The sequence below is a fragment of the Miscanthus floridulus genome, unplaced genomic scaffold (assembly GCF_019320115.1).
Source record: "Miscanthus floridulus cultivar M001 unplaced genomic scaffold, ASM1932011v1 os_2097_1_2, whole genome shotgun sequence".
NCBI lineage: Eukaryota > Viridiplantae > Streptophyta > Magnoliopsida > Poales > Poaceae > Miscanthus > Miscanthus floridulus.
Genome location: NW_027098099.1, coordinates 5,060 through 18,922, shown reverse-complemented (window position 1 = coordinate 18,922; position 13,863 = coordinate 5,060). Strand labels below are relative to the sequence as shown.

The window sequence follows — 13,863 nt, the reverse complement described above, 5'->3', positions numbered from 1 at the left end:
GCCGTGCTGCTCTGTGTATTTAAACAAGCTAGGAGAATATTTAGAATCGTCTTTAGTACGGGAGAGCTAGATTGTTTATTAATGAAACAGGAAAAGCTTTATATATAACTAAAAGTTCGCATGCACTTGTATATTCCTTGTACTGATGATTCAAGTGTCGGTCCTAACAAAACTTCAGTGCTGCATTATCTGCTCACTCTGTTTCATAAGCTAACAAAAATTTTACCAAGCAAGATAGAGAAAAACTGAAAAAGAATCATATTTCCTCAGCAAATAGACACATCATCGAGTATTGCATCACATGCTTTAAATCGTTTTGCAGGTTTACAGTAAGCGAAACTGCTTATTTTTCTTCTTTGAGTCGCCACCCAAAATCCCATAGACACACTGTTTTGATCTCATGGTCTAAAGTTTAGTTGATTACTAAGCTTTACTAGACCACTTTAGCACACTTGTATGGTCTTATGAACTAATATTTCCCTAGATTGATTAAACTTTAGACAATAATGTATATCATCTGTTTATAGTCTCGAGAACTAGCTAAACTTTATACTATACGTAAAATCCAAACACGACCTACTAACAACCTATAATAAGTTCGAAGAGGCGGAACTTCTGCCGGAACACATGCATCCATCTCTTGTGTTTACGTGTGTGCCCCCTTAATTAATTTGCAAAGATGCCAAGCAAATGAAAAATAAGTACCGACCGCATAGCGTGTCATGTATTTAATTTCGAGGCTACTTTTCATTGAGCAACATGTTTAATGTTTTCGGTATACTTCCACATAACACTAGGTTTGTTAATTACCTTCGTTTAAATTTATATATAATAGCCCCCCTACATGTTTTTTGAGCGAACACGAGCCGCATGCACGCTCAAACTACATACAAAAGTAAAATAAATTAGGACGGCATGTTGGATGCGACACGGAGAGGCGTGGCGTATATAATAATACACAGTAGTCTTTTGTGTCACAGGAATCTCTCTTTATATTTTATATCGTGACGTGTGTAGTGCGAAACGTATAGGTGGGCTTTTTTTTTTAGCCCTACTATCAAAGCACCTCTGTATTGACGCACACTGGGCAGTACTCCCTCCGTCCTAAATTAAATATCATTTTAAGTTTTTATATCATAAATTTGACTAAATTTTATAGAAATACGTGCAATACTTTTATCTTTAAATAAATTTATTATGAAAACTGATTCAACGATCTAAATAATAATATTAATTATGTACTATAAATATTAATATATTTTTATATAAAATCAATTAAAATTATTTATCAAAAAACAAAAATAACAATTATTTTAAGACAGAGGGAGCAAGTAGGCTCGATGTTTTTTTGTTAGGCCTAGTAGGTAAGCACAGCTTGTGTTGTGTTGTGTGCGACGTGACAGTGCACGAGGAATCTGGGCATCTGGCGCGACGTGAATCTGTATCCATGGGGAAAAAAAAGAAAGCAAGTGGCGCAGCGCAGCACGTAATCCAAGCTACACACACGGTGCCCCCCGTTTTCCTCCCTCGGGCACGCATCAACGTGCGTCACGGTTTTACTTTATGGTAGAGCTACTACTACTAGCGTTTTGGTCTGGTGGTAGAAAAAGTCGTGGCTGTAATTTATCCTTAATATAATCTCATCATCTCTGTAGAGTGTAAACACAAGTGGTTGTGGACGTGGAGTCGGCGAGGCGGCTGCAATCCTCGTCAAGCGCCGGTTGGGAGCGGGAGCAGCCAATGGCGACCCTCCCAAATCGAAAGCCCGCGTCACACTCACTGACGCGTCCCCAACCGCCCCGCACGGACTAAACAAAGAATCTCCAATTTATTGCTCCAAAGAAAGGAAAAAAAAAAAACAAGAACCTCGAACTTCCGATTTTCGCAAAAGGCCGCAGAGATTCCCAAAGGTTCAACCCACTTGGATGGCGACCCCACAAGCCACACAGCGTGACAGGACTACCTTGGCCCACAGGGGCGCGCCCGGTCCAGTGGAACACGCCACGGGACGTCCCACCGACATCCCGGGCCCACAGGAATCCACGAGCCCACGGGTTGGGTGCTCCGGATCCACGCGACCACCGGGTGCCCCCCCGCGTCCACGGTTCCACCTCAGCAGGAGCCAGGAGCCGCCAAGCCACTAGACTAGCCGAGCGCAGGATCCCACCCACGGGCAGAACAGAATCCAGAAAGGGACGCAACTCACTCGACTGCGCGGAGGAACAGGACAAGGGAGGCGCAGCCGTGCAGGGCAAACCATGGTGGCGTCGGCCAAGGGACGGTTCGTGTCCGTGCTCGCGGTGGCGGCGGCGCTCGCGGCCGTGCTCCTCTACCGCGCGCCCTTCTCCAAGGTCCCCGGGATTATATTCCATCCTGACAGCGATTTCTGTTTGTTTTTCGTTCCTTGTGTCTCTTCTCTGTTCCATCTCTCTCTGTCCCCGTCGTATCGAATCTGTGGCGGCGGCGGCATGACAGCTGAAGCCGTGCGCGTCTCCTGTTGCTGCAGAGCTTGGGCGGCGAAGGGTGCAGCCTCCTCCCGCACGACCACTTCTGGATCGCCAGCGACCGCGTCGTCACGCTCGGCCGCGTCGGCCCCGCCGCAGGTACGTACTACGGTGACCGTTCCATGTCATATCCGCCCTCCCTTCCTCGCCATCGTTGTTCGACGCTGCCACTGAGGCCTGCGGGCGCAAGTGGAAGCCGACGGCTAGAGCATGCGGTTGAGAGTTGTGGCTTGGAGCTCTCTGATGCCGATGGTTGTTGCGTGGTTGATTGATTGGTGCCTGCAGTGGAGGTCAAAGGAGGGCTCATCAACGCCATCGCCGTCGGGGACTACCGGAGCTTCGTGCTCCGCCGGCCGCTCCTGGACTACGGGGACGCCGTCATCATGCCCGGCCTCATCGACGTGTAAGCATCTCATCTCATAGTCATACTTAAACTTAATACTACTATTAACCTGCCTAACTGAATAATGATCAACTGATGGAGGGAGATTAGGCATGGCCAAGATGTTGTTGTCAGCAGCGATGCTTTCTCTAACTCTTCCAGTTTTAATTTCTTTTTACCCGCTGTTTGATTGATGGTCCTGATGATTAATTGATTTCTTCAGGCATGCCCATCTCGACGAGCCTGGACGTGCCGAGTGGGAGGGCTTCTCCACCGGTACAAGAGCAGCTGCGGCAGGTGCAAATTCACTTCAGCCCACAGCTAACTGGTTACTACTTAACACTACAGTCTACAGTATAGTTATGGCAGGGGTCATCGTGCACCTGTATGTACACCCTTATGGAGCATGGGCATGGCCTCAGGCTCTCTCAGTCAAGAGCAAGCAGAGCAAATAACAAGTTTACAATGCATAGTTTCTCTTTAACAGCAAGTTTAATTTCTTGTATAAATCGTGTGGGTCATTTTTGTTTCAGGTGGGATAACGACGTTGGTGGATATGCCACTCAACAGCTTCCCGTCAACAGTCTCTGAAGAAACTCTCAAAATGAAGGTAAGGTTTCTCTGTCAGTTGCAAGTACCATACACCGTTGCTACTCTGCTTCATGTCTGTCATTGACACTGCCATTGCATGACTGAATTTCAGCTGGAAGCAGCTCAAGATAAGCTATATGTTGATGTGGGTAAGTTGACCGACTGAAACACTGAAACCAAAGGTTTTCTTATTTCTGGTTTTCCAAATTGAGACACCGTACAAAATCTGACTCCTGCGTGTGCTACTCTTATACAGGGTTCTGGGGAGGCCTTGTGCCAGAGAACGCCTTCAACCCAAGTGCTTTAGAGAGTCTCCTAAATGCAGGCGTTTTAGGACTCAAGGTTTGTTTCTCAGCTTCCAGACAGCACTGAAACTTCAACATGTTGTAGTTGTAACCTATAAGCACTGGGCTTTCGACATCATTTCAGTCTCTGTTCCTGGTTCCTTGTTTTCACAAGGAAGCTAAGCATGCACAATAGAACATTAGGACAATAGTAGTACCAGGCAGCGCAGCAAGTCCATTGTTTGGAGGTTCCTGCTAATTAGGGGTTGGGCCATGCTCCTTTTCCTCCTTTTAACCAGCAGATATACTCACAAACTAATTGCCTCTCGCTTTCATTTCATGGTTCTAGTCTTTTATGTGCCCCTCTGGCATCAACGACTTCCCCATGACAAATTCAACTCATATCGAGGTATGCTGCATTATTTCCTTATTTTGGATTGATTCTTATGGAATCTCTGACGAGTTTCCCTTAATGTTTAACACTGTAGGAAGGATTGGTTACACTGGCAAAATACAAGAGACCTTTACTTATCCATGCAGAACGTATACCTGAGGCTGAGGATGATGATGTGCAAGAGGATGAACTAGATCCTCGATCCTATATGACGTATCTAAAGTCTAGACCACCATCATGGTAATTCTTGCCCTTATGCTGCAAGGAATTGAATGGTAGTCTCTATCTTAGGTGCTGGGCTTCTATATCTTGATTTTTATGGGATCCTAGAGTACATACCTCAAAACTTACTGTTTGAAAAACATGCATAAACAATAGGTGTGAGGAGCTGTAGTGTCAACTGAGTTTTGTACAATTTAAACTGTACTAGGATCAGTGTCAATTGTATTTCCGATCAGTGTCAATTGCATTTCCGTACAACTTAAAATTGTGTACGATAAGTTTTACCATAAGTGACCTCACTTTATAAATTATGCAATCTCTTTAAAACAAGGGAGGAAGCAGCTATCAGAGATCTACACCGTGCAATGAAGGATACGGAGTCGGGTGGTCGGTCCGAAGGAGCTCATATTCACATTGTTCATCTATCAGATGCAAAAACTTCCTTGGAACTTATGAAGGTTGAATGACATCATATGAAAAATGTTGTGCGACTTTCCATGACTTATCTAAATTTATGGTTTTAAGTTTTAACGTCCTAAAAGAAACTCCATCAACGTATGGAAGGGAAGATTCACTGTTAATGAGAATTAGACATTGCTCCTAATATGTACAACTATTGTTGCGGACAAGTTCACACATATGACAGTTTATCTCTAGTTACTTTTTTTTTATCAAAGGTGTTTTTGGTTGGTTTTACTTACTACAACTCCCTTTGCTTGTAGGATGCTAAACGCAGTGGTGCAAGTTTATCAATAGAAACATGCCCTCATTACCTGGCATTTTCATCTGAAGAAGTTCCAGATGGAGATACTCGCTTTAAATGTTCTCCTCCCATACGTGATGACACAAACAGAGAGAATCTTTGGAAAGCTCTACTTGTAATGCTATTTTTGCCACTTTCTATTTTTGAAGTGAACACTTAATAAAGTGTTCTATTAATATGCTAACTATTGGTTTATGGCATAATTAATATTAGGATGGACACATAGACATGCTAAGTTCAGACCACTCACCATCAACTCCTGATCTCAAGCTAATGGAGGAAGGCAACTTTTTAAGGGCATGGGGAGGCATATCATCATTGCAGGTTAGTTTGTGTACAAAACCATTTGCAAAATCATGCGAATTAGTTCAAGATCACTAACTTCAAAAGTTATCAATTGAAGCATTTTTGGTATCTTAATTAAGTTGTAATAAAGAACAATACCTCATAATGGAAGTGGAAGTGTGATGCTAAACTTCTAAAAAGAAAGGTGTTTTGCGGATTCGATGTTTTTGCATTAAATTATTTTGGCATAACTATTTGTAGTTTGTCCTCCCGGTAACATGGTCATATGGGCGAAAGTATGGCATTACTCTAAATCAGCTAGCCTCATGGTGGAGCGAAAAGCCAGCCAAGCTTGCAGGCCAAAAGAACAAGGTACTTAAAATTATGCAATACGTTCAAGTCAGACACCAAAGAATTATGTTCAGTTATCATTCTTCATGTATTCTCCAAGAAATATCTTGTAGATGAAAAATGCATCTCATGTGTTAGTACTGAATCATGTAGGGAGCTATTCTACCAGGATACCATGCTGACATAGTAGTATGGAAACCCGAAACTGAGTTCCAACTTGATGACAACCATGCTATATATCATAAACATCAGGTTTACTTCCTTCCTCAAATGACCCTATAAAAATTCAGCTATTTAAAATGCTATACTCTGATACTTGGCAAATAACAAGTAATTTCATTATCTTTTTGCAGAATATTTCGGCGTATCTAGGAAAGCAACTTTCTGGTAAGGTCCTGTCAACTTTTGTGAGAGGAAACCTTGTGTTTGCTGAAGACAAGCATGCAAATGTTGCTTGTGGTGTTCCTATCCTCGCTAAGTAACATGCAGGTACAGTGGTGGATATCTTTCTTTTTAATTAAATATCATACCTTTTATCACTACATATACTACACACATATAAGGAAATTATGCATGCAGAAGTAGCTAGCATGATAAGACAGTAATATTCAGTGTTTATTCTTTTGTTTCAGGTGGATCCAGAGCTGCCATTGTTGATCCGTAGTGTATACAATCGTATGCACTATGTCAATTTGTAGGTTGCTCTTGTATATAATTGAACTGTCATTGTTGTATAGTAGCAGTCTAAAGGTATTGGCGTGCATTTTGCCTTGATCCCCAATTAGACTATTGGTTCTCTCTATTGATATGGAAGAATACACTTTGACCATTTTCACGTCTCTTTCTTATGTTGGCATGGTGTTATGGGCATTTGGTGTAGTGTAGAGGTGACTATTCATGGGGAAGACGAGTAGATGGTTGCATCCTCAAGCTTTGGTTGCCTTTACTCGGAAGATTCACTCCGACACTTTGCTTTATATAGCGAGATACTTTTATCTCCATGAAACTTTTTTTCGCGAGCATGCGTTTCACTAAGAGGACGAAGAAATGTTCGTGCCCGGCCACAGCCAAAGGTTGCTTGATTGCGAGGAGCAATTGAGCCTAAAACACAAAGCCACCTACAAGAGGTTGCTCGATTGCGAGGAGCAATTGAGCCTAAAACCCAAGGCCACCTATAAGATCACAAGACTGCTAAGTTGGGCACATAACAAGGGAAACGAGTCAAACGACCAACCAAAGACCTTAAGCGCGTGTTTAGTTTTAGGAAGTTGGAATTTGGGGCTACTGTAGCACTTTCGTTTTTATTTGGCAATTAGTGTTCAATCATGGACTAATTAGGCTCAAAACGTTCGTCTCGCAATTTTCCACCAAAACTGTACAATTAGTTTTTTTTTCGTCTACATTAAATGCTCGTATCACTTTTTGGAAATTTAAGGTGGAACTAAATAAGGCGTAAGCTGTTAAGCATCAGTTTGGAGCACTACGGCCAACGACGGTTAGATGAAGTGATCCAGGACCAGGCTCAGGCCATGCCTGCTAATCAAACCACATGTTTTTTTAGTATTTGCTAGACAAAAACCAGCCAACGATGATCTGACCAGTCCCGTGACTTTAAAAAAAACATTTGTATCATAATTTTCTGACCACCTTGCCAAAATAGACTTGGGGCTCTGGCTACAAAAATAAAATTTTACACGATAGTGCTACGCGTCTTACATTCGACATGAGTAGATCGTCGAACGCTCCCGTAGGTCCACCGCCTCGCTTGCGCTTTTACCCTATCGCTTGCTCTGCCCACGAGTTTATTAAAAAATCACTCATCCTTATCCCTTCCGCTTTCTAATCCTCTGTTGCAGCGCCTTGCGGCTAGACCTGAGCATTTTGCGGGCCGGGCCGGGCTGGGCCGAAAAAAGCACGGTTACTTCGGGCTGAAAGAGTCCCGCCCATGACCGTCCCATTGGGCAAGTCGGGCATAGTTTTCGGGCTAGGCCTAGGCTTGGGCGGGCCGACCGCGCGTTTTACACTACAAAAATAGCTAAAATAGTATTTAGGCCGGGCTCGGGCCAAGAAAAAATTTTCTGGGCAGTGAGATATGTGCCCTGGCCCTATCCAGTAAGGTCCGTGGGCGGGCCAAAGCCTATCGGGCTCAGGCCGGGTCGGGCCAGGCTCAATTTGCTCAGGTATACTAGCGACTGCTCCGTCCTAGATGCGGACGCGCACTCCCCTTGTTGCTGCTGCGCGCCTCATCTGCCGCCGCTCGCTCACGCCCCGTCGCGCGTGTCGCCTTCCTGGCCGACCCAAGCTCGGTGCTGTTGGCGCTGGTGGTGGGTGGTGCTCGCGCTCGCCGCTGGTGCTGGATGCTAGTGGTGCTTACGCGCCGCCACTCGCCGTAGGTTGGAATTGACCGGCATAGGTGCTCTCCCTCCCCTATATTGCAAATATATGTTTCAAGTGTTTCAGACGTTTTAGAGGTATGTTGCATCAGCCTGTTCGGTTGGCTGGTTCGTATCGTTGCTGGTTCGTGAAGAAGTACTGCTGGCTGGTTTGTGTGAGAGAAAAATACTATTTCAGCTGGAAATTTACGATCGTTTACGACAAGCCACAGCCAAACGAACATACTACATATTGTTTCATACGGATGTTGCAAAAGTAGATCGGGATGGTGCATACGTTGCAAGTGTTTTAGAGATATGTGCAAGAGTTTGTTCAAAATGTTTCATCTATTCCAGACGTATGTTGCAAGCGTTTTGATCTGGATGTTGCATATGTTTCACACATATGTTACAACAGTATATTCCAAATGTTTCATCTGTTCCAGTCTTCCGTTGCAGCAAGTGTTTTCATGTTGCAAGTTGTAAGTGTTCTATCTGGATGTTACATATATTTTTCACACATGTTGCAAGTGTATGTGCCCAGACAGGGGCGGGTCGAATCGAGGTGGACGGGGCGGATTGCGAGCGAGTCGTTCGGACGCGACGGCGGCGCGATGCGCATGCAAGCAGGGCAAATTAGCGGGCGGAGACAGACTATGCAGGCGCGTGCTAGAATCAGCCGTATGACGAAATCCTATCCCGTGGGAGGTCCAGGCGCCAGCACATCCCAACTTTATAATGCAAATAAATAAATCAAATGTTTCGGACATTGCCAAATCCTTCTTGGTTCACATTTAACCTTTTCATTCAAAGACCGGCCCAACAAGAGTCGTGGGCTGGGCTTAGCTCGGCGGGCCTGTTTTGCTCAAGCCTCTATCCCTATCCGTACCCAAACGAGTAGGATAAGGGGGAAGCAGTCCGTCGGTGTGGACCTCCCTCCGTCACCGGAAGCGGAAGAGACACCCGCTTCCTCCATCCATGGCTGCCACAGGTAAGCTTACCCTTCTCCTCCCAGTGACCCTCTCGTCTAGGTCCTCCCACCGCACGCGCGGCTTCATGCAGAATCCACGTCGTCAGCCGCCGCAACGCCTCACAGCGGCGGCCACCGAAACCTCCTCCTACAACCTACCATCTCGCTCCTCACCGGAGACGCCGGAGGCGAGGCAGATACGCCTGGAGACGGAGTCAGCGCTGGAATGGGGCGGCGTGTGCGGGCGGCTGGTCCACTTCGCCTCCACTGCCGCCGGCCGCGCCGCCTGCGAGGGAGGGCGCGTCCCCGTCGGGCGGAGCCGGGAGGAGAGCGAGAGGCTGCTCGACCAGACGGCGGCGGCGGTGCTGCTTCCGACGCCGCTCGATTTTGGCGGCGTCGAGGACGTGTCCGCGCTCGTCGCTGCGGCGGCCGCGGGCCGGGCGCTTGCGGTGAGGGAGCTTTGCGCAGTTGGGCGCAGCATCCGTGCCGTGCAGGCGGTGTTCGACCAGTTGAGGAGGCTTGCCGATGATATGCCGGATGGAAGGTGAGGAATTGCTTTGGTGCGTCCTGATGAATTGGATGGCATTGAAACATGCTATCATCAGGCAGTACTAGTATTTTTGTTTGATCATTTTGATGTGTATTGTGGATGTAAATCGTAATGCTGGTTACCATGTTACTGTTCACACAGTGTCTTACACATTACATGAGTCTATGGATATTATTGGTTCTTGTTTTCAGATTAAAAGAATGTCTATTTGTTCTCCTGCAGGTACTCTTCTCTTGTAGATATACTGCAAGGCTGTGACTTCTTAACTGAACTTGTTCAATGGATAGAGTTTTGCCTTGATTCCACCCTTTCTCTTGTCCTGGATCGGGCAAGCAAAAAGTTAGAAATAATCCGCCGAGAAAGGCGGAGGAACATCGAAATGTTAGAATCTCTGCTGAAAGATACAGCTGCAAAGATTTTCCAGGCTGGTGGGATTGATAGTCCACTGGTCACCAAGCGACGTTCTAGGATGTGTGTTGGTGTGAAAGCTTCACACAAGCATTTGGTGCCTGGTGGAATCGTTCTGAGTTCCAGTGGCTCTGGTGCAACGTACTTTATGGAGCCACGGGATGCTGTTGAGCTCAACAACAGGGAAGTTAAACTCTCAGGAGACGAGAGAGCAGAGGAACTGGCAATATTGAGCTTACTTACCTCAATGATCGCAGACTCCAAACTGAAGATCAGAAATTTGATGGACAAGGTTTTGGAATTGGACCTTGCTTGTGCTAGAGGGTCGTATGCCCGATGGACAAATGGTGTCAAACCAACCTTCACTGATAGTTATACCATTAGCCAATCGGATCAGTGCACTGACTATTCAGTTTATATTGAGGGCATTAGACATCCTCTTCTACTTGAACAGTCTCTTATGGCAGAAGAATCAACTACAGAAGCACCTGAAATGCCTGTTCCATTGGACATGTGGGTAAAAAAGGACGCAAGGATAGTTGTCATCTCTGGACCTAACACTGGAGGCAAAACTGCCACTATGAAGACCTTGGGGCTGTCCTCACTTATGTCAAAAGCTGGTATGTTCTTCCCAGCCAAAGGAAGTCCTAGGATTCCTTGGTTCGATCAGGTTCTTGCAGATATTGGCGATCACCAGGTAGTCTCTGTCCTTTGATGAGAATTTCTCTAATCACTTGCAGGACAATAAGCTTATTGATGAAAACTATTTTTTGGATTGAAGTCACTGGAGCACAGCCTCTCTACATTCAGTGGGCACATATCACGTCTGCGCAGCATTGTAGAAATCGTATCAAAGGACTCTCTAGTTCTAATTGATGAGATTGGCAGCGGCACTGATCCATCTGAAGGTGTAGCTCTTTCAACCAGCATTTTGAAGTATCTTGCGAGTAAAGTGAATTTGGCCATTGTGACAACTCATTATGCTGATCTAAGTCGGCTCCAGTCAGTTGACAACCGATTCGACAATGCTGCAATGGAATTTTGTGTAGAAACTCTACAGCCAACGTACCGAATCTTATGGGGCAGTACTGGTAATTCTAATGCACTTAGTATTGCAAAGTCAATTGGTTTTGATCAAAAAGTGCTTGATCGTGCACAAGAATGGGTTGAGAAACTATTGCCTGATAAGCAAAAGGAGCGGCAAGGTTTACTTTATGATTCTCTCCTTGATGAAAAAAAACTTTTGGAATCTCAAGCAAATAAAGCTGCATCTGTTCTTTCACAAGTTGAGGGGCTGTACAATGAGGTACTTATACTCATAATGTTTTGAAATTTCTGTAGCAGTGATGTACATAGATTCTCACCTTCCTCTCATTTTAAATCCAACCTGGTATATTTTCACTTTGAAGATTCGCTTGGAAGCTGATGATCTTGAAAGTCGAGTAGCTGCTTTGAGAACAAGAGAGACCCAAAAGGTACAACAAGAATTGAAGGTTGTAAAGTCTCAGATGGACACCATAATCAAGAACTTTGAAGCTCAGCTAAAGAATTCAAAACTTGAACAATACAATTCGCTATTGAGGAAAGCAGAAGCTGCCACTGCTTCCGTGGTTGCTGCTCATCAGCCAAGTGAAATAACTTTCGATGACGATGAAAACCAGAGCTCGTTTGTCCCACAAATTGGAGACAAAGTGTATATTCAAGGGCTGGGAGGAGGAATGATGGCTACTGTTGTCGAAACTTTTGGAGAAGATGAGAGCTGTATGGTTCAATATGGAAAGATAAAGGTTCGAGTCAAAAGAAGCAAGATAAAATTGGTTCAAAGAGGCACAAATAACGATGCAACAACTTCCTCTTCTGTAAAAGCAAAGGTATGATGCATCATCTCAACATACTATCTATTCACAGCATTGATAATTTTAGTAATCTTAATGAACCGCACAAGATGATAAGAACGGATATATTCAGAATGTCTGAGACAGAACGGATATATTCAGAATGTCTGAGACATCTTTTAACCAAACCATGTGATTTGTTACGAGTATATGATGATAAAATCTGTTTCAAGGTAGCAGTGACTGGAAAAACCAAGGTTCTAAAACTAAGCTAGCTATAGTTGCTCCATGTTCATGCATCGGTGGCATATCGACCAACCAGTTTAGTCGATTTTGTCGGCATTCCCGTTGTCTAACGAGTGGCATATTGCAATAACATGTCTAGAGAAACCAAGTTAGCTTCAGCCCTACAGAATGCATTGATTCTGACCTGCAAATTCCTGGCCTAGCTTTAGTTCGGGCAGATGCAGCAGCATGGAAGAACAGGCTGGACCTAGGATATGGTCCAAGGCTCCAAGCAATGATGCAAGGCTGGTGCATGCATGCATGAACCTTCGTTAACTCTGCCGCCGTTGCTGTACCTAGATAGTAGGCATGTTCGGATCATCGAGGATTGGCATGGTCGGCATGGCATGCCTTGTAAACGCCCACTGTCGTGGCTTGGTTTGCTTGGCTTTGCTGCAATCGTGCTCTGACCATGTTTGCTTTCCACCAGGGCCAAACACCGAAGCAGCGATCGGCAACGACAGACGGCGGCGGCAGCGTCTCCTTCGGCCCTGCCGTGCAGACGTCCAAGAACACGGTGGATCTGCGCGGGAAGCGGGTCAGCGAGGCGGCCTACGAGCTCCGAATGGCCATCGACGCGTGCAGGCCGTACCAGGTGCTCTTCGTGGTTCATGGCATGGGCACCGGGGCAGTGAAGGACTGCGCCATTGACGTCCTCCGGAACCATCCTCGAGTGGCCAAGTTCGAGGACGAGAGCCCTCTCAACTACGGCTGCACCGTCGCCTACATTCAGTAAACGGGGACAGTACCAACCTGTTTGGAACTGAATGCAGAAATTTCATAAGAATTGTACAGAAATCAGTTCGATTCCATAGAGAGAAAAAAACTCAGGAACAGTAAAAGAAAAACTCCGACGTTCCAAACATGGCCAACAAGTGTACAGCTCGCTTCAAAGGAGAGTCGACGAGTACGGCAGATTTTGACTTGTTTATATGAGCCATGCATTTCTGCAGATTTTTTTTTCGGGGATGACGAAACATCTGGTGATATTTGTGATTGGTAGGAATGGCCCAGAGTGTCCGGATCACGTGTGTGGAATGGAGCTGGGTGGCTCTTCATAATGATTTTGCTAGCTGATTGACGGGTGGATTGGGATCAGATAAATGGCCTTGGCAACTGTGATCAGTTCGGCGTCCTATGCATTGCCATTGCAAGATCCCCAACGGAAGCAAGGTGTACGCCGCGTGCGTGCGCACGTGCGCTTTCTGCAGCTGTGGTGCAGGATTTTGTGTGGCGAGGGCTGCTGTGGCCAGGTTCGCCGTCGACAATGCCGCCGCTACGCTAGAGCAGTAGAGTTTGTGTGCTGCCAAGCTAGGTGGCCGACTCATACCCGTTTGTCGCTTCATTTTCAGAACAGTGAGAGATTAGGGAAGTAGTAATATTAACCATCAGTGCTGGATAAGGGTGGTTCCAAATCAACCATCGCATCAGACCATCAGTGCTACTAGGTTCACATCTAACTTTAAGACCTTTTTCATGGTAGTATGTGAACATAACTTTGTCTTGCATGAAATCTAGGGGTTTCCTACCACTTAATTTCTTGAGATTTTTTTTTTGTAGCCTTGAAGAGAGTATAGTAGGGCCTCTCAAGGCACTTTGGAAAACAAAAACTAGCAAAAGATGTCGTGAATAGACGAGGACAGATGATGCTCCAAATACATGTCATC

General features: G+C 45.5%; 1 protein-coding gene across 1 annotated transcript; it reads left to right on the top strand.

Moving 5' to 3' along the window:
* Positions 1 to 2,164: 2,164 nt before the first annotated feature.
* On the top strand, positions 2,165 to 13,127 carry LOC136534615 (uncharacterized). Its single transcript, XM_066527022.1, has 21 exons — positions 2,165 to 2,351; positions 2,507 to 2,603; positions 2,790 to 2,907; positions 3,110 to 3,183; positions 3,420 to 3,496; positions 3,590 to 3,626; positions 3,734 to 3,819; positions 4,111 to 4,170; positions 4,250 to 4,395; positions 4,709 to 4,835; positions 5,100 to 5,255; positions 5,354 to 5,464; positions 5,687 to 5,797; positions 5,930 to 6,028; positions 6,130 to 6,254; positions 6,409 to 6,428; positions 9,056 to 9,662; positions 9,891 to 10,773; positions 10,858 to 11,382; positions 11,486 to 11,947; positions 12,627 to 13,127. Exons 1-21 carry the CDS (start codon positions 2,259 to 2,261, stop codon positions 12,930 to 12,932), a joined length of 4,320 nt encoding a protein of 1,439 aa, XP_066383119.1. The 5' UTR covers positions 2,165 to 2,258; the 3' UTR covers positions 12,933 to 13,127.
* Positions 13,128 to 13,863: the final 736 nt, after the last annotated feature.

Excerpts from the sequence above, each read along its gene's own strand:
- LOC136534615 (XM_066527022.1), top strand. The coding sequence starts at position 2,259 with ATGGTGGCGTCGGCCAAGGGACGGTTCGTGTCCGTGCTCGCGGTGGCG. Across the intron at positions 3,820-4,110 it reads CAGGCGTTTTAGGACTCAAG|TCTTTTATGTGCCCCTCTGG; the intron begins GTTTGTTTCTCA and ends TCATGGTTCTAG. Across the intron at positions 4,171-4,249 it reads CAAATTCAACTCATATCGAG|GAAGGATTGGTTACACTGGC; the intron begins GTATGCTGCATT and ends TTAACACTGTAG.